The sequence below is a fragment of the Schistocerca cancellata genome, chromosome 3 (assembly GCF_023864275.1).
Source record: "Schistocerca cancellata isolate TAMUIC-IGC-003103 chromosome 3, iqSchCanc2.1, whole genome shotgun sequence".
NCBI lineage: Eukaryota > Metazoa > Arthropoda > Insecta > Orthoptera > Acrididae > Schistocerca > Schistocerca cancellata.
Genome location: NC_064628.1, coordinates 867,071,997 through 867,099,305, shown reverse-complemented (window position 1 = coordinate 867,099,305; position 27,309 = coordinate 867,071,997). Strand labels below are relative to the sequence as shown.

Here is a 27,309-nt window from a genome sequence, read left to right as displayed (position 1 = left end):
TGTTCTTCAAGATAAGTTGTGTATTTTTACCTGCTATTAGCAGCAGATAAACGAAGTTCCTTGCTCACTTAAAAATTAGCTAATCCCCCAAGATGTTTTAGGTGATCAATTATTACTCTTTGGGCAATAAATGTTTCACTTTCCACATTCTCCACTTCTATTAATTTATTTGATGAGACACCTCTTTCCGCATCTGCTTGATCATGAGATAAAATCAATAACTTTCTGATGACATTGTACAGCTTTGGAAAATTTGGAGTCAATAATTCGCATAAAAAAAGAGTCAAGTCCTTCCTCTGAAGAACTGAAAACTTTAAAGAGATCATAGTTAGATGAAACTTGCTCATTTAGAAATTTATTGTAATCTATCAGTGCCACTTCATAGTCATCTTCTCTAATAACTGCAGTTTTCATAAGGTTTCTTAACATCAATTTCATTTTAGCACAACAATCAAAATGATTTAGTGCCATTTACCTTGGATCTAAAGAAGATAAGCTTTGGACCACTTTTGAGATAATTGGATACTTTTCTAGCCAGCTTTTAACTATGAAATCAAAAAATTAGGAGCATCAGATCTTAAATTAACGATATCTTTCTCTTAGCCTTTTTTGTCAAAAAGTAAATTTTTTGCTATCAAATTTCCTAAAAAGCCTAAACTAATTTTATGAACTTCTGTGTTCATAGATTTATCTTAGAAATCAAATTTTCAGGTGTCAGTTTATCTGTACAGTCTTTTTTTATTATATCAAAATTTGTAAAAACATCAAGAACAAACCTTTTTAGATCCTCAGCAAAAAAGGTAACATTGGATTAATGCTTTGATACTTTTGTAAAAGAGGTTAACATTCTGGCAACAGATAAGAGAAAATTAAGTTTCACAGTCATCAAATTATCTTTGGTACCTTTTTCCACTGTCTCATGAGGTTTTGAACCTAGTTGGTGAAATTTCTTTTCTCCCCCACCCCCCACCCCCAGATGAGAGGCAAAATGTTTTGCATCCAGCTATATCGTTAATATCCTCTCAGCTGCCGAAATATTTTCAAGGCACCTTTGGCTACAAAATTTATACGGCATTTTCTTACTGGTTGAAATTTTTAAGAAATCCTTCCTATGTGATGGAGAAACCTTGAGCAGCCCCTAAATTGCTGTAAACAAAGCATCTAAATTCCACCCTGCCACTCTGTTTCCTTTCTTAAAAGCATTATTCCATCACAGCTACCTAAATTGAGCACATGTTTATTGAGCTCATGATTTAAATTTCATTTAATCATACCGACTAGTTTCCAGTTACCAGCGGTGGCATACATTGAAATCTGAATTAACTTTTGTTAAGTCCAGTTTATTTGTTAGATCATAAAATGCTTTCATAGCATCCTCGGCAGTACTGTGACCTAGGAAAGCAGAAAATAGATATTGTGTTTCTACTTGATTGTTTACATCATCCCAGTAACAGATGTACAAATCCATTTATTTTCTCGTTGAGATTTATTTAATGCATCATTAAAGCATAATGTGAAACTACCCACATTATTAATTTTATCATGCAGTATATTAATGAAATATGGTGCTACCCAAAGCTGACCCAGTATGCACGCTTCGTTGGACCACATGAAAACTGTGTTGCAATGTTGCTGTCTGGAACCATTTGGGGAAAACATTACTGGTATCCTCACAAGACTTGTAAGAAGAATTATTAGCCACACACTTTATTGCTCATATTATTTCAGCATCTAACATTGAATTTTTAAAAACATGTTTTGATAGAGTTGCCACTTATCCCACTGCTTCATTAATGTTTTTTTTTTTTTTTTTTTTTTTTTTTAGTTCCCAGCAGCTGTTTCTTTGGGCATCATATATCTGTTACCTAAAAAAGAAAATAAAAATGCAGTGTTCATTAACTACCATATGTATATGCAATTTCATGAAAGGAAAGTTAAATTTGGGAATACATTTACTATTAAGGCCCTTTTTAATAGATCATACAGTTCGATCATTCCAAAAAATTTGTATAGTACAGTACAATTTCTCAAATCCAGAATCAAGCCAACGGTCACATAGTGCAATTATTACAGTGCTGCTGAATTACTAAATTAGATTTCATACTGCCCATAAATCAATGCAATGACATTTACGGACCCCCATCGAACATAAATTTTTATAGTACAATTTCCAGTTTCACCCGCTATGGGCGCAGTTCTCATGCCATGACAACCAACTGTATTCTTCTTGGTTCTTGCTTGCTGCCAATCAGTCATCCTACATGCATTGCTTCAGAGTCAAACTGTTTCACTATTTTCCTGCCTCAGTCACCAGATGAATCAAATACTCAAGAAACAGCTTATTTTGAGCCATAACTTTAGGCTTACCAGGTTATTAAGTGTGGCATTGGGATCCTTAATGCATACCCACTGGATAAAGCAATTCTAATGCAAAGGCCACACCTACATCTATCATGACGAAGCAATGTTTGCTGAAGCTTCAAATATTTTGCTTGCTAAAAAGCGTGCTAATGCAGTGGTCACATTAGCGGTTTCATAATTTATCCTGCAGTTATCCAAGATGGCTGCAATATAATTTCCAGACTTTTGTCGACTTTCTTTGCTTCTGCAAGTGTGCTAACAATTATTTCTTACATGTATGAGTGCAGTACACTAACTCCTTTTCATTTAGTCAGAAGTGTAATCAGTCTAAGAACAACAGTTCAAATGAGCAACACTAATCTATCCACACAGCAGAATATTTAGCATGCTAAGCCACGACATTATCACCAGCAGGGCAGCCCAAATATTTGTGATGATAGCCGATAATGGCCGGTTACATTTGTGTATATCATATGATTGCATGAAGCTTCGTGATGATAGATGTAGGTGTGGCTACAGCATTATAAAGGTTTAGAGCAAATGAATCTTACATCTAGCCACAAAGTCATTTTGGTTTATAGGATTTGAGAAAAAACTGCTTGTATACCAAAATTAAAACAGTTTTTATGAGATCTCTTAATGTGAATGTTTGAGATATTTCACTTGCTTTGGTGCACATCGATTGTTTTCTCCTTCATTTACGTTCTTGCATTAACAAGAACAATGACAAATAAAGAAAAATATATTTTTATCTGCTCTTTCGGTCAGAAAACTGTGGAAACAATACCAGCATCTTCCAGAAAGAATACAAATTACCTCTTTAAAAACTCAGATTTTTTCTATAATAGGGTGACCAGCATGAGCAACAAGTCTCCAATTGAAGTGACATTTCAGGTTTCTCTTTCTTATCTGGAATTATCTGAAGTCCATAATTGGCAAGCACCAAACAGTTCCGGATTTGAGTGGTTGTTCTGTATTAATTATTTTGTCAAAAACCTATTCTGCTGTAAAACATTATTCACCATAATAAAATAAAGAGGTATAGAAAAATGATGGTGCTCATATATAGTTTTTAAGAATGGTTCTCCCATCTTTCCAAGTGCAAAACCTTTGTTGCACACAGTGCTGTTTGCTTTGAATCAGGTGGTGTAATCCAATTCTTGAATTCATCTTTTTTAAACCAAAGACAATTACAAACACTTTCACCCATTAAGGGGGACTTAATGGTGGTAACATTCAACAAACAACTCAACAGAGGGCATATCTAATTTTTGAATTCATCTTTTGTCAACCAAAGATGGTAAATAGAGGAACCCTGGGTACGTGAGATTCTCCCCTGACATCACATGTATAGATGAGATCGAAGATGCCATGGGCATTAACACCCATTCCTTCTTGGCTGTAGCTATCATATAATAGTTAGTGCCTTTAGTGTACTATGTGGCAACTACTGCCTATAAAGAATAGGCACTTATCCTCATGGCGTCTTCAACCTCCCATGCAAGTGATGCCTGGGCTGAGTCTTGTGTAGCTACCCAACGCTCCTCACTATTGACCCCAGAGATGATTAGAAATACATTTGCCTACTATGGAATTTTTAAATTTTCACCAAAGGGCAGTAGCACTCAACAAAATCTGTGTTAAAGACATAAAAAGCACTACTTTTGATGAAAAGGACTGAATGGAAAGACAATGCATGACTCAGAACAACATTTATTCTTCTCATCACACAGAAAATCTATTGAAAATCAATAGAGACATATGCCCTCCTTACTAGCCCACATCTAGCAGCAGTAGCAATACAAAGAAAACCATTGTGAATGGGCAGAAGGAATGCAATGTCATGCATTCCAGCAATCACCACTGAATTAGACAAGCCCTCTACAGTTTTATTACGGAAAGAAGGAGGCTTATTCTTCATGTGATGTTGGCATGTTTCGTTGACTTTTGTGTCATGTGTCCTCTGTTCCTTACTGTAGCCGTTTGCCAAACTCAGTGATCTAACATAGTGGATGTTCAGGATTGCTGAATTACAACAGCTTTATTTTAATTTTATATGTTTTGCTACAAAAAAGTCTTATACAGCATCTGACACTCGCCAGCATGCCTGAACCCTTGTTAGAACTGTCAGTGCAATATATCATACGTAGCTGCTGTATGGTACGAGGTGTATGCATCTGTTGGTTGCTAGCACTGGCCCTTTCACACCAACCATCCATATATCCCATTTTCCCACACAGTATCCACCTGCCTTCCATCTGTAGCCAAATTGTACGTGGGCAGTAAACTTTTGCTTTTCTTCCTGGCTTTTGCCCTCATACACGAATGATTATTTCCAAAAGTATATTGTGAAAAAAGTAATGAAACTTGAAAAAAAAGGCTTTTATACAATTTTTGAGGCCTTAAACTTTAAAATATGGCCTTTTTAGGGGACCCGCCTAAGGATTCTGAAAATTATAGCCTTTTTGAGGCACGTAGGAACCCTGAGTGTACCTCAAAATTATTTAGGAGTATGTGTGTTAGTTCCACAAAATGACTTTGCTTGAAAAGTAACCAATGTCTTATCTTCACTTTGTACCTGTCAGGTGCTTAACACATCCCCTATTTAGTGAGTTGTAATTTGTCATCATATACATATTTAATTCTGTACTGGAATTTACATCAGTGCATCATACCTGAATGTTCTGATAAAGTTGTTCTAGGATGTCCATTAAGATGTCAAATGGTGATCAATATTTTCTTTCCATCCTTAATTTTATAGCACAGAATTAACATTACATATGAGTGAGCAAATAGTACCCTCTTCAAGCAAATACCTTTTAGGTGCGATTATTCCTGTCTGTGAGAAGTTGAGCAGATAGGAAGTTTTTAACACATTGCCAGAAAAAAATTAGTACACCCTTTCAGAAGTTTCCAAGTCACTCAAGATTTATTGATGCAACAGTGCATATGGAGTGCACGAAATGATTACATATACAGATCAATAGCACAAGTGGTTCTGAGATACCAGGTATCGAGCCATGCTGAAACACCCACATTAGTGCATGGTATAGCCTCCATGGCCAGCAGTGCAGGTGCTGACTCTGGCATCCAGTTGATCATACAGATGGCAAAAACTATTCTGGAATATGTTATTCCATGACTGCTTGACCTGTTCATGTTGTTCAGTAAGGATTTTTGGCTGATGAGTCACAAGAGTCGCTTCTCGTCCCATCGTACCCCACATGTGCTTGTTTGGAGACAAGTCCAGATCAAGCAGCCCAAGGAAGCTGCTGCACTTGTTGGAACAACACACCCCTTCCTGCTGTAAGAACATCAGAAGGACGGGTGTAACAACATTCTCCACATAGCTAGTGCTGCTTACCCTCCCCTCCAGGAACACCAAAGTGAACAAAGGTCATAGCTTATTGCACTCCACACCATAAAGTATGGGATGAGGCCAGTGTGTCTTGGATGAATGCACTGTATGAGACAGAGCAAAGGACCATCGCTTGCATGCAGGCAGAATCTGCTTTCATCATTTGCATGCAGGCAGAATCTACTTTCATCACTGAAGATCATGGTGTGCCATTCCATTTTCCAAGTGATCCGCTGAGGGCACCAGGTGAGCCGTTTACATCAGTGCTGTGGTGTGAGTAGAAGACAGGCTAGAGGCGTGCCTGTCCGTAGTCCCACTGCTACTAATGGTTCACAGCCTTTGACGTTGACATGTCTGGACTCACAGGCCCTTTTTACCTGTGCTGTGGTAGCTGTACCATCTGCCACTGCTGCCCTTACAATACAATGATCCTGGTGGGCGTCTGTGTTGTGTGGACATCTGGGGCCTCATCTACGGGTGAGAGAATGTTCATGTGACCACTGATATCAGCATTGTTGCACAACTGGCACAGCATGTCCAACTTGTGTGGTAATTCTCTGAAAAGCAGGTCACAATCTGAGCCCTTTCACACTCAAACAGTTCGCTGTAGGAAGCATGAGTGCATCTCTGTGGCATGGTTGCCTGCTTGCCTCACACATTTGCACAACACTGGGCCTTCTGGCTGTGAGCATTCCCTGTTACAGCGTAGAAACAGATGGCACTCTGGTAGCTGTGCCACTATGCTACCTGTTGACAGACACTGTTGAAACCATTATCAGTACATCTGCTATCCCCCAAGTGGCATATGCCGTCATCAGATCAAAATTGATGTCATCTTTTCAGGTGTACAAATTTTTTTCCCGGCAGTGTATTTAGTCAATGCAAATCTTGATACAGCTTTTGTGAAGTATTGTGCAATACAAATGGAGTCAATAAACAAACTGGGAATGGTGACACACAACTTCTGGCCCGAGATGCTGGAGTCGTTAATCATATGTGCATGAGGTGTACTTGCTTGTGTGTATGAATGGTGTGTGTCGCTCTTTTACTGATGTAGGCTGTGCTCAAAATCTTTATGTAAGTGTCTTTTAATTGTGCCTGTCTACAACTTAAACATGTCTTCTTTATGGTAAGTAGCAACCTGTCTTTTTGTACATTGTTGATATTCCTACCAGGAGTTTCCATTGTTTGACACACAACTTACATTTTTATAAATGTTTATCTTTCAAGATTTCTCATTGTTCAAATTCAGTGTGTACTATTACATGATGTTTTATTTTACAGATAACAGTGACTACAGGAGCATCTGTAAATGCTGTCAGGCAACAGGTTACAAGAAGCTGTCAGTGAGACTAACTTGTGAAGATGGACACGCATATGTAAAAAATGTTAGTGTACCAGTAACCTGCATCTGTTCGACCTGTGGCAGTAGTGGTGTAGACAGACCAGGAAATGGACATCTAGATATTAAGTCACAGAAAAAAGGGCCTCATAATGTATTTGATGCTGAACGACAATTGGAGGGCTCTCTAAATGAACCACTGCCTACAGTTCCACAGGTCATTGCACATCCATTGAATAAATCAGAAGGCATAGGAACTGCAACAGAAAACAAGAACGAAGTAAAAGAATTTGATGCTGATGAAGAACGAGCATTTGATGAATATCTGAAAAAAGGCAGAGCAAAAACTCATGCAGTAAAGAATGCCACTAAGGGTACAAAGAATAAAACAAGGAAGGAGTTGCCAGATGTGTTTGATGAACCACTTCTTATAAAGGAAGCTGATGCATGAGAAAAAATAAAGCCTTCTGATTGACTGAACATACTTGACACTTTCCTTTTTCAGAAGTTTCATATTGCAGTACCATATGTATTTCCAGAGACACCAGACTGAAATAAATTACATCCTTCTCTGTTGTTATTCTGTCAGTGTATCTGTTTACGGAAAATAATACAGAAGTTTACAATATATTGTACTACTTTTTTCCTTCATTTTACATCTTCAGCAATACAATTGTTTGTGTGTGTGTGTGTGTGTGTGTGTGTGTGTGTGTGAAAATAATGCAGAAAGAGATTGATACGTCTTCACTTTTCAGCAAATACACACCTGATCAAAAGTATCTGGGGAATTCTATGTAATGTGAAATTGACCACTATATGTCACAAGAGGTTGACTTGCAAGTGTAAAGGGGGATGGGAAGTATTCTGTCCTCAGCAGTTAAACAGTTAACAGCAGCTCAGGAGAGCTCAGTGACTTTGAATGTGGACTAGTCACTGGATGCCACCTGAGTAACAAATGAATCAGACATATTTCAACCATTCTAAAGCTGCCCTAGTCGACAGTTGGTGATTTAGCTGAGAAGTGCACACATGAAGGAACAACCAAATGCTAAATCGATACCAGATAGATCTCATGTACTGATTGACAGAGACTGGGCTTTTGGAGGATGGATGTAAAAAATTACATAAAATCAGTGGAAGAAACTTAAGTTCCAAACTGGACTAGACGTCCAAAGCCCTGAAAAAGCTTTCATAGATTGATGAGTTTTGGTACTTGACATTATATGCTGATGACAGGATATAAGTATGTCGAAAACTACATGAGGCAATGCATTGTGCTTACTAAAAGGTCATCATTTATGCAAGTAGTGTAGGTAATCTCATGCAAGAGACCTTTATATGGAGTGAAACAAGTGAGTTGTGCGTGCCTTGGACACAGCGCCTACAAATATCTGAGCTGTAGTAGATGAGCAATCATGAATTAAAATGACTTTACAACACTTTCAGTGTTGAGTACTGCTATGTGTGCATTTAGTATTTGTATGTTTGCTTTTAAAGTCCTGTGTCATATATTTACATTCATGGCATGCACTACACATTTTAAGTAATGACTAATGCAATATGGTGGCTTAAACCATATTAACCCTTCATCTGTGAAAATGGTCCAAGACCAAAACCAGTAGATGTTTGGGTGTAAAATAAAAACAGCTGATGGTTCAAATACGCATTTTATGCACTTTCAGTGTGTTGTAGAGTGCATGCCAATCTATCTCACCTGTCAAAGAGGAAAGAGATGAGCATACCAATGGATAGATGTATCTAATACAACTTCTCACAAGCATACTGTGTGTTCTAAAGAGCAAGTGAAATTTCAGAGCCAATTCATCCTTACATTGTCTATAATGAGAAGATATATTAATCCAAAATACTCATAAAAAAACAGAAGAATCTAATTTTAGTATAACGTGAAGAATCCAATTAGACTCATAGTTTACACTAAATTCTTTTGATCCTTGTATCTTCCTTCTGGTTGCACCAAGTCCAAGTATGTTGATTTCTCTCATTTTTGTCAAGTCTTCACATTCCTCTATTTCCAGTTAGTGTCAGAATATTAAGTAAGGCAATTTTAATTTGGGTCACATATTAAGTTTTATGTATTCTCCTCTTTGGTTGTGATGTAGTGTCAGGTGTTGCACCATCATTAATACCACTGCTAGAGGGATAGCTAGAAACATTTTTTTCTATAGAAATACAGTATTTTCACCCAAGGCCTCATTTAGGTGTGAGAGCTATTTAATTTGTCAGAAGCTGCCTCACTAGGCCTATGACTTCCAAAGATTTGTATGTTGTGGTTATCTCACTCAGCCATTGGACCTCTCACTCCACCACAAGGCAGTGGTCCCCTTCTCATTTAATCCCTAGAAGGATCAACTCATCTCCCAGCTCTGTTATACTGAAGTATCCTTCACTGCCGCTACTGCCATTGAGGTCTTCACCCATAGCTCTGCGCACAGGTTCTGTGCTGTAACCCATGAGATCTGTTCCTGCCTGAAATCAGCCATCCCAACACTCCAGCCTATTGAATGTGCATCTCCGTGATATGGATGCACCAGACAGGAATTACTCAGGTGGAGGAGTAGGGAAAGTGGCCCTATCTCCTTTGATCTGGGTTAATAGTCATGTATTATGTCAACAGCCACTGGACAATGAGCTTGGTTGCTGAAACAAGTCATGGTGATCAAAAGTAGAAGTGCAGTTTGTGGTGTTATTTGATTCCAGGTAATTTTTGCAGTGGAACCTACACCATCATGTTCTACATGCTGGACAAGAAATTTATATGTAAATATCATTTAAAAGGCGTTGTGGAGAGTTGATTATTTTAATGGCACAGTTTTGTTTGATTAATCATGTTACAAGGCAAGTAAACAAAGATGTTGTCAACAACACTTTCAAAACTTTGAGGAAAAAAATCTTATAATGAATTCACTCCTACACAACACATAGAATAGTACCAACATTAAATGTTAGAGGTGAAGTTAAGTGCATTCAGTTTTAGGAAGAAAACTGATGAGCTCCTAGATAAAGTTTTCTAATGAGGCATTAATGAATCAATATTGCTATCCAGAAGTGACTAGTGCAGTTAGGAGCCCAGCTGAGATTTCTAAACTAACCTCAAGGAATTTAGTTTTTATGCATTGCAGTTCACAGCAACTGGTTCCATGTATTGGCTTTTGATTATCTCAGTGATCCATTTTCATCAATATTCCAATGCAGTCCTTGGTTCATTTCATATATCTGATGGTACTCTGTCTTATATATGTATCAACAGTATGTCGTGTGTGTGTGTGTGTGTGTGTGTGTGTGTGTGTGTGTATTTTGGACAAGATATTTTAAGGTTTTAATTTCAAGTTTCATGCTCTACAGATCATTTGCATGATTTCTGTTGAACTGATGCAAAATGAGTAAGTGCACAGGTGTATATACGTTATTTGCTTGTACGTATGATTACATTATGGCTCCTTATAGATATTAAATAGCACAGTGACTTAAATCCAATGAAAACTAATGTTCTTTTAATTGAAAATTTTTCTACAGGTATAGTAGAAGTAGTCCATCAGAAACAGTTTCAGTTTATATGTAAAATTTGCTATCCAATCAGGCATTTTATTTACAACAATTTCATTAGCAAACCACTGTGTGAAAGTGTAGATAAGAGTTTGTTCCTCCTTAAAGATGCACTCACAAGATTTATTTATTTATTGCTATTTTAAATATGAGTCTGCTACCTAGAAACTAAAACAAACCATGACTTTTTATTATAACCTCCCATACTCTGTAATTTTATTTGAGAACTATTTTAAAAAATCCGAATATCCAGCTAATGCATTAATTAATAAAATAACACAATTTACAAATCAAAATTATCAATGGGTGAAAGCCCTGGGTTCCCCTAAATGCAGGTCAACACATGTACAAGCTGTGATCTTCACATACATTTATTTATATAATAAATTATTTCTGGTGCTAGAGTGTTTTCCTCTCTCTTTTTATTTGAAGATAAATCCCAGATCTGTCCTGAATATCTATTTATCTATTTTGTTTAACTAATACCTCTTTGACTTGTTGTCTATAATTTGTGCAGTTCCATATCCTAATTCAGCTCTTTCATATTCAGTAAACATCTCTGAAATTATGACAGTGCCAAACAATATAATCCAGCATTCCAGTTTCTCCATTGTCACTGTTACCATTAAGTCGACACTATATTCTATTGAAATAGATGGGGTAAGAAAATGGATAACACCCCTCAAGGATAGAATGTATTCCAATGGAAGTCTTTCTCTTATACTGGGAAATGATGTGTCTTTCTGATGTACCTACATCCCAGTCTTCCTGCTATTCTCACATTATGCACAAAGTGATTTCATTACAGGAGTTTGCTCTGTTCCCTGGTAATTGTGTCACCTTTTCATAACCAGCATTGGACTCCCTTATAATTACTAGGTAGGTCTATGCAGCATATTCCTAATATCATGAGAACACCTCCTGTAGAAGTTGTTCTGTATACACCTGTAAATCTCGTATATTCCTCTAGTAAAGTTACCAACCTATTTGGTGCCTTACAAATCTCACAGTTTTTCTTCACAGCCTTACTTCCTCTTAAGTTTACTGAGCACTTTAAACAATTATTAAAAGATTAAACTGTACAAACATCATAATATAGTTTGGCAATTCATGTAAGAACTTAGTAGCTCAACAAAATTTAACAAGAGGTGAGGTAGTTATGTTACCGACTGACTGCAAATAACGAACTTGCGTAGCTGCTGATGAATCTTCTGGGTTGTATGGCTGTGGTTGAAGAAACTTTTCAGTTCCTAATGTTTCATCCAGGGCTGTGCTGGACATCTTCGAAGGTGCTCTTGGCGACACTGGGTCTCAGTGCTAAATCAGTCAGTATGACTCAGCGTCACCAGGAGCATCTCCAAAGGTGTCTAGTACACTTCTGGACCAAAAGGTTACTTCAGCCATGGCCATGCAGCCCAAAAGATTCATCCACAACTATGATATGAAAGACTTCATTGTACGAACTTGTATAGTGACTGAATTCAATGTAATATTGTGACTGCTCTCTTCGACTATTAGTTGTCCCAGCTGCCTGACATATAACTTTAATTACTGAAAGATGGGTGATGTCTGACTTGAACCTTCACATAATGAATACTGAACACAGATTGACTAATATAGTAACTATTAATTTCAAGTGACCAACTGCTGTTCACTAACTGAGAGAACAAACTTTATGACCTAGAGTTCATACTGATTGAGAGCATGCCACAGATTGACTGTGACTTGGTGCATAACACTTATTTAGAGACACAAAGTACAGTCAGCAACAAATTTTACATATTCACATACTCCTTTACCTTTAATCCAAATAAATACAGACTCATTTACAGATACTTTTCTTTTGTTACGTGTATACAATGACAATGCAGAGGTAGACATATAAGCAGATTTACCGAAGTCTTTATTTGCAAGTTCTGCCATGTGGTAGGTACGGTAAGCAATAATGTCTCTATCCACAAAACTTTCAAGTCCAGGAACATTAGGTACTCCTGTACCTCCATGTACTATGGCGACAGTAAGCCAACCATTACCATGAGTAAAGGAATCGTTAATGTCAATGCTAAAGTTAAGTCTACATCCACAGAAAACACAGGGTCCGTCGACAAGTGCAGTAGCAGCAAAATGTTACAAAATTTAAAATACAAAAGTATGACATTTTAGATATTAACATAATCGACAGGAAAATAATAACAAACAATGGAAAATACATGATGGAATGTAACAATATTATGAAAAGGATATTTGCTACTCACCAATTAGTGGAGATGCTTAGTCACAGATAGGCACAACAAAAAGACTGCCAGAAAGTGAGCGTTTGGGCAACAAGGCCTTCATTGGTGTGTGTGTGTGTGTAGTCTATTTCTGACAAAGACCTTGTTGGCCGAAAGCTCACTTTATGACAGTCTTTTTATTGCGCATATCTGTGACTCAGCACTCCGCTATTTGGTGAGAAAAAACAATAAATTCCACAAACACTTTAAACAATGAAGCAACTTGGTTTAACTATAAGCTCTATACTTGAAAAATGGTATAATGATAGGTACTATTTTATGAAGTGTGTGTATGTTTTAATGTCCACTGAGATTTCCAAAGCACACAAAGAATTTTCTGGAAAGTTAAATTTTCTAATTGGCATATTGCACAAATTAACACATTATTCTACGAAAGTGAAATGTTTTTGTAATCAGAAAAAAATGATGCTACAAACATTAGAATTTTAAAAGGACTACCTTTTCAAGATTCAGACATTCTGGAACAGGATAATTTTGAATAAGGAGAACTTTTTAAATGAAATTCTAGAAAAAAGTAATGTGGTCATTGGAAAGTGGAGAACGTGGGCTTTCAATCAACATATGTCTATATTAAAACAAATAATTATTGATCAGGTCAAATTCTGATAAGGACATCATGTTAGTGAACCATAAATTTAATTTACAAAGAAAAATCCAGGATGGAATAATTACAATATTATGAAGAGGACAGATTGCTACTCACCATATAGCACAGATGTCAAGTCACAGACAAGCACAACAAAAAGGCTACTTAACATGTATGGCCAGAAGGCCTTCTTTTGAAGTAGACGACACACACATCTTCACATTGTTTCATAGTCTTGTCATTGCGCCTGTTTGCAACTCAGCTTTTTCGCTATATCTTATTCATAATATTGTCATAAATTTAATTTACCCTATTGTTATCAGCAATCTGAAATTATACCCTGCATAATGAAGTTTAGTAAAATACAGCATGGGCAAAATTGAGCTGTGTTGTCAAATCGTACATGCATTATGTATGGAATAGGAAAAAAACAAATTACGGAGGGGATTTTAGCAAGTGAAGCTATTCCACCATGCTGTACTTCACCATGCACTCTGTGTAGAGCTAGTTTACACTGAGCTAGTCTTGCATGTACACCATCGCTCTTGCTGTATAACATGCTATGGAGGCAAGAATAACATTACAATACAGTTTGCCAATGTCTAGAGATAAGTGGAACTTATTTTGACCAATTCTTGCAGTTCTGTTCATCAAATTTAAAGCTTGTTGGCCTATAATAACAATGTGTATGTGATAATTTTCCTTCTCATCAACATTCAATCCCAAGTAGCATGCCACACATCTCTTGATTGAATTGTTATAGTCTTATGGTTAGATTTCTTGTCCGTGGCAGTCTTTCTTTGAGTACTATGATTACGGTTTCATTTGTAGCTATTTTAAGTTTGCTCTTCAAACACCAGGTGTAAATCATTGCATAACATCTTGACAATTTTCTTGTAATTCTGCCTCATTTTTCTCCCTTATTGATATTGTCAGTGTTCGACATATGCAATGCATCCTTCTGTTTGAGTTAATTCACCATTGCCTGTCAGAGTGTCTCTAGGCCTATCAAAACTTACAGCTATGTCTATCATTTCATCATGTACTTCTACTTTGATGTGCCAAACACTTTTAAAGCCTGATTCACAGCCTTTTTGGTGGTCTTTTGTAACTTTCTCTTTTATTTCAGTCTACTGCATAATAATTTGTGTTTGATAAACATACTGGCATGTAAGACTTTGTTTCCTTTAGATCTATGTCTTTTGATTTTCTGAAAATAATTATTTTTCAAGACGTATGTGAAAAGAAGTGGAATGTTGTTTGACTTTTCTTAGATCTCTCCATGACTAACCATTAATCTTTTTCTAAGTCTCCCATTTGAGTGGACGGAACACCTCTGTGACATTCACATACTTACTAAACAAATTTGAGATGACAGTTGCTATTGCTTTTGGATATTTTTCTCTCTCCTTTTGTTCACATTACCTGGTAAGCATCCCCAAAGACAAGCAATATTTTGGAATTAGTCGAACAAGCAATCCTCTACAAGCTTTCTTGCATTTCATTACAATTATCTGGATTTGTGATCTCCCCAAATGATCCTTTAGAGCTACCAATGTGTTTTTGTTCTTTGTCCAATTAAGAAGCTCATCTCATGTTGCATAATAAGTAGTTTCCTAGGGAACAGTATGGACCTATACCAAGTGACTTCCATTAGCCAAGAAATGTGGCATCAATATGAGCACTGGTATCCACTGCCCCCTGTAGATCAAGGACAGAGTGTGAGCTGAGTTTCATAAGATCACTGTTTGTGGAATCAAAGTTGATACCTCCAGAGAATATTTTCAGTTTCCAAAGACGTCATGACATAATTTTGTCCAAAAGTCTAGAACGGATTGACATATCTTATCTATGACAATAGCTATATGCATCTGTCTGGTGACCATTCTTGGAAATGGGAATGAATTGAGCCTTTCTCCACTCATTTGAAATACTTTGTTCTTTGTGCAGCATGTAATAAGCTGCTAGAGAAGTGGCTATTCTATAGGTTGAGTTGCCTTTCCATTGATGGGTAATTTTAGTAGATTTTTTATTCTTCTAACAATTATCTCAGTACTTGTCACTGAAAAGAGGAACATAGCTCAGACATGCACAATGAACAATTCCAAAAGACTGAATTCAGTGTTATTGTCTGCTCTGTGTCATCCTCCATTTAGGCACCAGTATGATCACTGAGTGACTGTACAGCCATTTATTGATTTTATGTAAAATCATAATGCCTTTGGATTTTTCATCAGATCAATAGTAAAAATTTTAGTATCAAACTTATCAAACATTTCGTGTATTGCTCTCCTAATGCCCATACTTGCTTCATTCAGATATTGTTTGTCAACAAGTTTTGGACCCAATTTAAGTCTCTCTTTACTTTTATAGCTTCTTTTTGACACAGGTAGTGAACCATGGTATTTTCAATCCACCACAATTTAGCATAACACATACATTTGTAATGCATATTATACAACCCTCTTGAATTGTATCCATTGATACTCCACATTTTCAACTCCAGAGATAACTGTTTGAAGCAAAATAGCTACTTTCCAGCAGTAATCAGCAGCCACCATCTGAGAATGTCGAGCAGTTGCCCCAAAGGAAATGTTACAGGGTACACGAAATTTGATCCAACAGCACACCCAACAGCCATATATTGAACATATTTGCTGAGGAAGCCTGATGAATCACAATAAATGTGGCATTTACAGTACATAGAATTCAAGACATGTCAGTAATGTACAACAAGAAGAGTAGCAACCCTAATACCGAATCTTTGGGGATGCCAGGTACTATTAGCCTCCATTGTGACTTTTAGTCCTCCAAGCACAAGAAACAAGCCTGGATCTATGCATGGTTATATAGTGGGAAAAGTAGAACAGTAATAAGCTTGATGATCTGCACTGTAATGCAACGATGTTCATCAGATGCTGATACAACACACAAAAGGGTTATTTCTGATGGCATTGTTAGTAAAACATTCCAGAAAAATATGCCAGAAAATAACCAACAAGTTTGAGTTCAAGGAATGCACAAGGGAAAGAATAGATCCAGAGAAGCACATGAACTAGGAAGAGTCCGCCAGAGCATGCATGAAGAGATATACTGAAATGTAGGTCACCTGAATGTGCAGCAGTCAAGGTACAGGGAAAGGAGGATAAGAAACTAAACCTTACAAATTATTAAAAAAACTAATCTGCACCCAACAGTACTACATTTGTCATTAAGTGAATCATAATAGAGGATATTATTGTTGTTGGTGATTCCAATAACAAATATCATTGATGATATGATAAAAATGTGCTAATTAATATTGGAAAATAAGACTGCATTAATAGTACAACTGCCTTCATCTCAAAAGAAATAGCTTGTAGTTGTTTTCTTCTGTCTTAAGGTTACTTGCTTGTGGATCTGCTTCAGAAAATTGACTTTTTATTTTTGATGTAAAACAATGCTAAATGTTTCCTGAAGAAAACTGTAGTTAAAAACAGTTGAATTGGACATCAGAAGTTATTTAAAAAAACAACTAAAAGACCTCTTGGTGTGCAGTGAAACCTATGTTTCTGCTGCTGTCACACATCACATGTTGTCATTAGATCCAATTCGAGAAAGATATACGATGCAACTGTTTCTTGAGATGGCAAGCTCATTAGAAGATATGCTTTGTTATGGTATTATGTTTTCCCTCGTAGGATATCTTTGATTTTTGAGTGTTGTTTTGCTTTGTGTAGTTTGAGTTTTTGCTATTTTGTCATCCTCAAAAGTTATTCCCCTCCAATAAAGCATTTTGGTACTGGTGTGAAGTTCTAGAGCTGCAATTGCTAGGAATATATTCCGGGTTCAGTATGAGGCAATCACTAGTGGCAGTTGATTCCGTGAGAGTGGCCAAAACTGAGAAGTGGGTCCTTGAGACAACTAAAGAGGCAAGAATAGCAAGGAGAAACAAAGAAAGAAAGAGGGAAGATGAGGAACATGTAAGCCAAGACAATTACACAGTAGACTGTATTAGTAACAACAGAGGGGTTCTGTAGTTCAAATATAATTCTGAATTGAATTTCCTGACAATTGAATTTTCTGACACATTTATTTTATGCAAAAAAAAAGAATCTATTTGAGCTAGAGGGTTGAAATTTTTTGGGATATTCAGAATACTATTTTCAGTGAAGTAAACTACAGACACTAACATACAACCAACAGGGAGAAAAATATACACTGGTTAATTACAGAAAAGGAACCTTATTTTTAACTTAACATTTATAGAATAAAAACTTGTGACTGGAATAACATGATAGTAGTTCACTTTTTATATGGATATGTTATTAATGTGTATGTAAAGTTTCAAACATCTAATTACGGTAGTTAGTCAGTGCATAGATTCCAAGTATTGACTAGCAAATAGAACTTGTAATTTACTGATCTTCACAAAAAAAATTTAGTTAAGTCAATATGGGAACTAATGTGATAAATTATATATCAAAATGTTCAGCAAGAAGCACCCTTATTGTCTTATAATTGTCATCCTACTAAGAGTACACATTTATTAGTTAGAGCCCTGTAAACTTTATGAACATTATTAGTATTTTTCCAGGCACGTTACTGTAAGTGAACTTCAAATGTTATATATTTAAGAAGAGAGAACCAAAGTAATACTTGTAATAGTCGCTGCAATAGGTACCTCTCAGACAAATGTGTAAAAAGAAAAAAAAAGTTGAATGTGAACCTTTAACCTCTTGATGATTTCTTACATGTGTTGTATTTTTGTGTAATATTCCAGTAAATACCACTTTCTGTCTGTATTTAAATAGACATTTTTTATTGATTATATTGATAATGACACAAAAAAAATTATAATTCCATTATGATCCATTTTAAGTCTTAATCTGACAAAGACACATATTATTCAATTTCAAACAAGTAAAAATGACCTGCTAGGAACAGAACTCGACTGTGAGGACCTTTTGGATGTCAAGTTACACATAGGAAAACTTATCAAGAAGCTAATTTAGCATATTTTGCCCTTACAAGAATCTCGTGTGGCATTGACTTAAAGACAAGAGTGTTGGCTTATTATGCATAGTTTCGCTCCCCATTATCTTACGGAGCAGTCATTTGGAGCGGTGCACCTAAAGTAAATAAATGTTTATTCAACAGAGGTGAGCAGTGAGAATATTGTGTAAAGTAAAGTAACAGTAGCTACATATATTGTAGAAGAATTTTTAAGGATCTTGGCATTTTTATGTGCACTTCCCAATACATTTATTCCTTAATGGTTTTTATAGCTGGCAATAAAAATCAGTTTCATCTGAACTGTAATCCAAACAATCACAATACAAGACACAAAAATAATTTCCATGTAAATTTTGCCTCACAGTCTAGCATTCCGAGTGAAGTTATTTAGTTATTTATTTATTATCCATCTTTAAGCATTAAAAATGCAGTAATATCATCTTTTGTGTACATAAACACTTACATTTACAATTACATAAATGATGTACTTGGTGTAAAAGATATTTTATAGCCTATTATTATCATCTAGCAAGATACAAACTTGTCCATCGTACTGTCCATGATATACTGAATATATTCATATATGTAAGTCACATATCCTGATGAAAGGTATTTAACAGGATCCCATCTAACATAGAGCAAAACCTGGGAACTTCTAAAAATGTAACTTAGTAGTCAATCTTTCTACAGTTTCTCTAAAGATCTAGATTCAAGGATTGTAAATCTACATGAGAAGTATAATAGTAATGTACCGTAACCAGAAACTATTTTCTTTGAAAAATACCAATAGGTTATATTCTACAAATAGAAGATTAAAACAGTTGTTTAGTCTAACAGAGGAGACAGTAGCCTTTTCACAGTAGTAGCTTTCTTTCTAATTCGCATGACTAAATTTAGCTAGCATGAGCATCAACAGCATTAAGCAGTATAGTCACCTTTTTAAAAAAAATACAGTGTACATGTTAAGTTTTTACATTTACCTGGTCCTTTTTATTATATCCCTTGGCTTGTTACACACCCGAGTGTTCTTCTTCTCGATGGGTTCTTCAGAACTGAAGAATATTTAAATTTATGAAGTGTGCTATATAAATACTTAATGTATGAAGTGACTTATTGTAATCTTAAATAAGTATGAATAGAAATCATCACCTTCTCCTGTATACTTATAAACTGACTTGTCCAGTGTCTTATGCATAAGCTGCTCTGTAGACAACATGGTGACTAAAATAGAATTTGTAATGAATGAATGAATAAATAGTAGTCAGTCTTACATATAATGCAAGGATCCTTGCAGGTAGACATACTTTCATTGTTATTAGTAACTTCTGAACTTTCTATGAATGCAGGTCCTTTTTTTTTTTTTGTGCACAGGGAGAGTGATGATGAAAAAAGTCTTATCCAAGAAAAACTATATTCCTTAAATCTTTTTAGAAAGGCAACAGAGAAACTTTTCTCCATTCTAAGGATCACTTGTAAATACTGGATATGTTATGCCCCAGACAAAATTCAATCTTGCATTCCAATGGATGGTTTCAATCAGTTGCAATCATCAGTGCACACCATCAGAATACACAAGTCTGAAGACACACTGTTCCATGATGGAGCACTAATAGTGACATACCGTGCTCGGGCTACCACTACTAGGAAATGTGCTAAGATGCTCAAATAATAATGTAGTATGCCATAATATATAGAATTATCCAGTCTCAGTATTTAGATTAACAGCAATGGAAAAAAATACTGACTGGTAGCACTTAGCACGGAAACTGAGATTGTAGATTATATTTATTACAGCCAAATACTGGAAGAAGAGTTATATACAACACAAAACAAAAGTTACACAAACATTTCTCTTTGTTTGTCCCATGTGTGTTAATAGTTAGTGGGACTTTGCAAGTAGACATTAAAAGAGACATGAGCATTCATTACCTTTCATGTGATCATTAGTTCATTTCATTCAGCATTAGAAATTATGTTTTAAAATGATGTGAAGTTCAAAGATGCAGCACAGTGAAGACCAAAAGCACAAAAACTCTATTTTTCCTTAAAAAGATGGTAAACCAAAAAACCTGAATACAAACTGATGCAAAAAATCTGTGATGGCAGTATTTGAGAAAAGAAGTCCACTTTCTAGCCACTAAAGTAATAATATACTGGATCAATAAGCAGACCTCTCACATCATATCCTTTCAATACTCCTAATGATTCAACCCCACCCTCTAACCAGCTGTACAGGAGCACCTTATTCATTATCTAATGCCCTCATGTACTCCACCAGGGTTTAGACTATCTTTTATGCTCTAAAATAAGAGATATTCTCTCTAAAATCCTTCCGATATCTAATACAACAGTATTCTGTCTCCTAAACAATTACAAAATCTCCTACTCTGACCCTCTGCCAGTGCTATCTTCATGGCTTGGTGCTTGTGCCCACTCAGTATGTCCTATTCAATTGACCAAGTACACATCACACATCAATGTCAGTGGTCAAATCTGGACTGTAGTCTACCCAAAGGCCAAGTCAATTGCTCATTGGCACAGCATGCTCTGGAGCCAACACTGTTAACTGAGATGACTGCTTCACATTTCATGCTGTCTGGATCTCGCCACCCCCCCCCCCCCCCCAACATCATGTTTTAATTGCATACATAGACGTAGACACTTTAATATGTTGCAATGTCACAAAATTGTTCATGTTATCATTCATATTCTTACTGCTGGCACAATCACAAGTAATGCATATCTTTAATACAATGTTATTTAGGTTTTAATTTTATTCTGAAAGAACATGATATCCCCTCTCCTTCATGTCAGGTAATTGAGCATTGCAGCCAACTGGAGTTTGTCTGTCACATAGTATTATCTGGCTGCTGTTGCACCTGGTGCATACCCCAAAAGAGATGGATGGGATAAACTCTATGACACCTCAGACATATACACTATCAATGAGAACATTATGGCCACTGACCTACTATTGATATAAACCCGTCCAGGCAATAGCAGCATCATCTCATGAAAAAAGGCTGCTAGTCAGACACACACATAGTGTATGTAGCAACAGGGATGGTGCTGTCTGTGTATACAATGGGGAAGGCGCAAGATCTATCTGAGATTGACCAAGGGCAGATTGTAATGACCTGGAGGCTTGGCACAAGCATTTCACAAACTGTACAACTTGGGTGATTGTCGAGTGCCGTGGTGAGTGTCTTCAACACATGGTGAAACCATGGTAAAACCACATCCAGTTGTCATGGGGTTGGCTGGCCACATCTCACTACAGATGTTAGATCTCGTAGCCTGGGCAAGCTGGTGGAACAGGGTAGGCAGTGAACTGTGGTGGAACTAACAACATACTTTAATGCTGGCCAGAGTACAAGTGTGCCTGAACACACAATGCATCGAACACTCCTAACGGTGGACCTCCGCAGCCAATGACCCATGCATTTGCCAGTGGTAATACTACAACATCACCAGCTATGACTGAAGTGGGCACGTGACCATTGGTACTGGACACTGCACAGTGGCAGAGTGTTGCATGTTCTGATGAATCCTCATACCTTCTTCAGCATGCTGATGGGAGGGCATGAATCCATTGACACCTCTATTGTGGGATGGTGACAAACTGGCAGTGGCTCCATTGCACTTTGGGGAACATTCACGTGGGCATCCATGGGTCCAGTGGAGCTCGTGAAAGGCACACAGCGGTGAGATCCAGTGGATGTACTGGTCCCCCAATTCACCAGATCTGAACCTGATCAAAGACATCTGTCATGTGATTGAACGTATCATCAGAGCTCATCATCCCCCTCCCTGGAATTTACTGAATTAGAAGAGGTTTTGACAGAGAGACAGAAAAAGAGAACAGATTTGGAATGAGAGATGAAGAAAATTGTGAAGGGTACTAGTAAGCAAAACAGGAAGCATAAATCCAGAATAATTTAAGACCAGATAGATGGGGAACAGTGGAATATCAGCTAAATAGTCAATTTACAGTACTTCTCCACGATTTGAAGTATGACTGCTGGAACCTGAAAGTAATGACTCCTAATCCAATTCCTCCTCCCTACTTCATCCTTTCCTCACTTTTCCCTCTGCATTTCTGCATACTTTGCAGAATGAGAAGGCAGCAGGGTAAGACACTGGACTTGTATGTGGGAGCAAAAGTTCAATTCTCAGCCTGGCTGTCCAGATTAGATTTCCTGTGATTCTCCTAAATGCCAGATGGTTCCTTTAAAAAAAAAAAAAAAAAAAAAAAAAAAAGCAGCTGGTAATCCTCTTCAACCTTTCTCTTCTACGCATTTCATTTCAGATTGCATGCTGTCACTTATTTTGAGTGTTGTTGTACAATAAAACTCAGATCTCTTATGTTAGTTCATAGTTAACTTCAAGCATTTTGTCTCTCCTATCAAGAGTTTGGAGCAATTTTCTTTCATTTCATTACCTACGTATCTTACATTTCCTCAGTTTCAATACGGCACTTGGAAGTCTTGTCTGGAAGAGCAACAGTGGAATAAGTAAATATAATATTCACTGCTCTTTCAAATTCTGAAGGTGGCAGGGGTAAAATACAGGGAGCGAAAAGCTATTTACTATTTGTACAGAAACCAGATGGCAGTTATAAGAGTCGAGGGACATGAAAGGGAAGCAGTGGTTGAGAAGAGAGTGAGACAGAGTTGCAGCCTCTCCCCAATGTTATTCAATCTGTATATTGAGCAAGCAGTAAAGCAAACAAAAGAAAAATTCGGAGTAGGTATTAAAACCCATGGAGAAGAAATAAAAACTTTGAGGTTCGCCAATGACATTGTAATTTTGTCAGAGACAGCAAAGGACTTGGAAGAACAGTTGAACAGAATGGACACTGTCTTGAAAGGAGGATATAAAATGAACATCAACAAAAGCAAAACGAGGATAATGGAATGTAGTCGAGTTAACTTGGGTGATGCTGAGGGAATTAGATTAGGAAATTAGACACTTAAAGTAGTAAAGGAGTTTTGCTATTTGGTGAGAAAAATAACTGATGATGGTCAAAGTAGAGAGGATATAAAATGTAGACTGGCAATGGCAAGGAAAGCATTTCTCAAAAAGAAAAATTTGTTAACATCGAGTAGAGATTTAAATGTCAGGAAGTCATTTCTGAAAGTATTTGTATGGAGTGTAGCCATGTATGGAAGTGAAACATGTATGATAAATAGTTTGGACAAGAAGAGAATAGAAACTTTCAAAATGTGGTGCTACAGAAGAATGCTGAAGTTTAGATGAGTATATCACATAACTAATGAGGAGGTATTGAATAGCATTGGGGAGAAGAGGAGTTTGTGGCACAACTTGACTGGAAGAAGGGATTGGTTGGTAGGACATGTTATGAGGCATCAAGGGATCACTAGTTTAGTATTGGAGGGCAGCGTGGAGGGTAAAAATCATAGAGGGAGACCAAGAGATGAATACACTAAGCAGATTCAGAAGGTTGTAGGCCGCAGTATGTACTGGGAGATGAAGCAGCTTGCACAGGAAAGAGTAGCATGGAGAGCTGCATCAAACCAGTCTCAGGACTGAAGACCACAACAATATTCAGCCGCCCGGAATGGCCGAGCGGTTCTAGGCGCTACAGTCTGGAACCGCGCGACCGCTATGGTCGCAGGTTCGAATCCTGCCTCAGGCAGGGATGTGTGTGATGTCCTTAGGTTAGTTAGGTTTAAGTAGTTCTAAGTTCTAGGGGACTGATGACTTCAGAAGTTAAGTCCCATAGTGCTCAGAGCCATTTGAACAATATTCACTGTGAGAGAATGGAAAGCAAGACCTAGGGAAAGGAGTTACAGTAAGGAAAGGGATGAGATACAGAACAAAGAGAGATTGCCTTTGTGCAAATATGAGGGGTGGCATGTTGCACATGGTGATATAAAAGATTTAAGATTGTGGGGAAGCTATAGGGCATACTCTCCTATCACCTATAAAACAAGTTAATGGCAGAGGGCCATTGTGAAACAGTGAAGAGTATAAAGATAATTGGATGAGTGGTAGGTAACCGAGTAGAGATAGTTGCAGGACAGAGACAAATAGCAATTAGAGTTATGGGAATTGTGGGACTGAAGAACATCATAATCGTTCTTCCTCTTGGATATATTCTCATGAGCAGTTCAAACAGTTTTGAGAAAAGGCAACTAATACATAGATCAGTATATAATTGCTGTCACAATTTCACCCTATTTTTATCAGTGATGTATAAAGAATAAAATCGTTTTTTATTAATATAAATATAGTTTTTCATAAGAGCTATAAGTGCTCAATGGAGATGACTAAACTTCTTTGAACACCTCTCAGGAGAACCAAGAACAATTAACAGATCCTTAATGTTAACAGGGAAACTACACTGATCAGCTGTGAGGACTAGTTGTGAGTCATGCTTGAGTGGCTCATTCGGTAAAGCACTTGTCTGCGAAAGGCAAAGGTTCTGAGTTCGAGTCTTGGGCCAGCACACAGTTCTAGCCTATAAGGAAGTTTAATTAAGCAGTTGTTTTGACAAGCGAATTCTGTTCCAATTTGTGCAATTTGTTAAAATAAAAACAGTGACAAGAAAATATGATAGTATGTGATCACAATAATTGTGTACGTAATTGTGTAATGTATTTAGCTGAACTATTTGAATATTATAAAAAAATGTTTGTAAATGAATTATGGTTAGGTACATGGATATTATTTTGACTAGAGTAGCATCATGTAACAAACTCATGACAGAGCATGCCAGGAAGACATCATGGTCTTTTGCTGGTTGGTGCCATGGAGGTAAGGTGTATATGTTTTGTTGTAAATGACACAAAGAGTTACTAAAAGGAACCACATTACTCTTTTGCAATCACTGTTTGTGCATATCATGGTCTGGGCATTGTTAATGTCGTGCATTCTCAATAATCACCAGTCACACAAAGTGCCACCCAGTAATAGATATTCTACATATGTAACTTGCATGTAAAGTAGTTGCACTATATTGTTTTTTTAAATATATCTGTACTGTAGTAAAAAGTGTACTGCATCACAGTCTAAGTGAAGCACACTGTTTAAAGTAATAAACAACTGTTAAACACAAAAATGATTTTTTTTATTTGTTAATAAAATGAGAGTGAAACTTCATTTTAAAAACTTTTTGTAGCCCTATATGAACAATAGTTAGTCAGAAAGTTTATACTCTTCTATTACAACAAAAATTATATATGTTGTAGCACTGTAAAAACATTGCTGAAAACCATACTTACAAAGGAATGCCTAATCCTGACAGTGACTTTCATGGGATTCTGTAGTTTCTTCATGCTTAAAAGCCTGATAAGCTAATTCTTCAAATTCTTGTCTCTGTATTTCAAAGAAATGGTTGAACTCATTTATTTTTGACCTATTTCGTCTTATTTCCTCCCTGAAAAAACCATAAGAACCCTTCTGTAATTAAATATATATATATATATATATTCTTACATACACTGCAAATAAATGTAGCCTTTTGAAGAGAACTTTTTAATTTGTCAATTAACTCAAGATTTGAAACACAAAGCTGTACTGGAAGTGAACGCATTAACACTTAACCCTAAGACAAGAGGCCTCAACTAAACTATGCCTCCACCAGTTTAAAAAATTCTCTAGGTGGCCCACAAAAGACAGCTTTTTGACATGCAAAATGTCATGTTTGCTGGATATTACGAGTAAAACAATGATGATTAATGCTGAAACATACAGAGATCTGACTATCTTTCATCAAAATGTGCAACCAATCAGGTCTGCATTTATGATCTACAGACCCCTGGGGTGAACTAGTGATGTAGGCACTACTGTGAGAAATTTTATGATAAGTAACATGCAAAAATAACACTTTACAGCAATTTTTAATCTAAAGTCCTATAATGTGGCATTTAAGGTTTATAGCATAATTCTACACTAATTTGATGTACAATTTATGATTTAATGAACTGATGAGACTCAAAAAATAAAAAGAATCAAAGTCATTATGATATTAAATTTGATTTATTAAAATATCTATGAGTGCCTACAAGGAAAAAAGGTTGAGAGTCGTGTCTGAAAAAAAAACAGTATTTGTAGTAATACTGTTCACGTTACGTCGCACTTCACTTAGCGTAGACCGGGACTGTGTCCTAGGCATGCCCGATGTTGACTGACTGCACACGGCCTGTCCTGCCGGAGTTGTTGTTGTTGTTTTTGTTGTTACGCCGGCAGAGGTCGCATCCGAATTCTCGCGTGCCCTCTGGTGGACGGGACTCTACTTGCAGCAACTACCGTCCGTGACGCGCCGTGCCAATGTGCGCCTCCCGCGATCTTTCTGGTGGCTACTACACTCCTCCTCCTTCAGGGGGTGAAGCCACTGTGATCCACTGCGTCGGAAGGTGGAGCGTCGGGCAGGAGCGATGACCTCCACATCCATTGGATGGCCGGAGTCGAGGGGATCTGCCAACCCTCGAGCCGGAACCTTCGAATACGGCTGGAAGTGACCCACACGAAGAGGCCCCCGTCATCCCACAACCGGAGCCCGGGACAGAACGGGCGACAAGCTGTCGAACTCTGGATCCTGTTCCACCTCAGGAGGGGCAAGACCCAGTGGCGGGGACGAAGGGGAAGGGACGACCACAGAGGAACTAGCCCCCTGCGAAACCGGGCCGGCGAGGGGGGCCAGCTCTCGCTGGGGCATCTCGAATGACGGCGATGCCGGTGCTGGAGCCACTGGAGGCTGCCAAGGCTGAGAACCATCGCAGTGCGGCAGAGTCACAGCGGGGAGAGGAGGGAACGTCCCCTGTGAAACCAATACAGGTGCCGG

General features: G+C 37.3%; 2 protein-coding genes across 5 annotated transcripts in view; one reads left to right on the top strand and one right to left on the bottom strand.

The window, feature by feature from the left end:
• LOC126175921 (hemocytin) overlaps window positions 1-7,689 on the top strand; it is a 486,280-nt gene extending 478,591 nt beyond the window's left edge. The window contains exon 78 of the mRNA XM_049922991.1: window positions 7,004-7,689. Within this exon, the coding sequence (XP_049778948.1) occupies window positions 7,004-7,512 (509 nt within the window). The 3' untranslated portion in view covers window positions 7,513-7,689. The remainder of the gene's footprint in view (window positions 1-7,003) is intronic.
• LOC126175922 (dynein regulatory complex subunit 3-like) overlaps window positions 1-27,309 on the bottom strand; it is a 108,035-nt gene that overhangs the window by 9,056 nt on the left and 71,670 nt on the right. For 2 of the 4 annotated variants that reach the window (XM_049922992.1, XM_049922994.1), the window contains 2 exons: window positions 25,748-25,902; window positions 18,359-19,552 (listed from right to left, as the gene is read on the bottom strand). In XM_049922992.1, coding sequence (XP_049778949.1) covers window positions 25,758-25,902 — 145 coding nt within the window. In that variant the 3' untranslated portion in view covers window positions 18,359-19,552; window positions 25,748-25,757. Of the gene's footprint in view, window positions 1-18,358; window positions 19,553-25,747; window positions 25,903-27,309 lie in introns of those variants that run through there. The other 2 variants (XM_049922993.1, XM_049922996.1) reach the window with 2 other exon arrangements.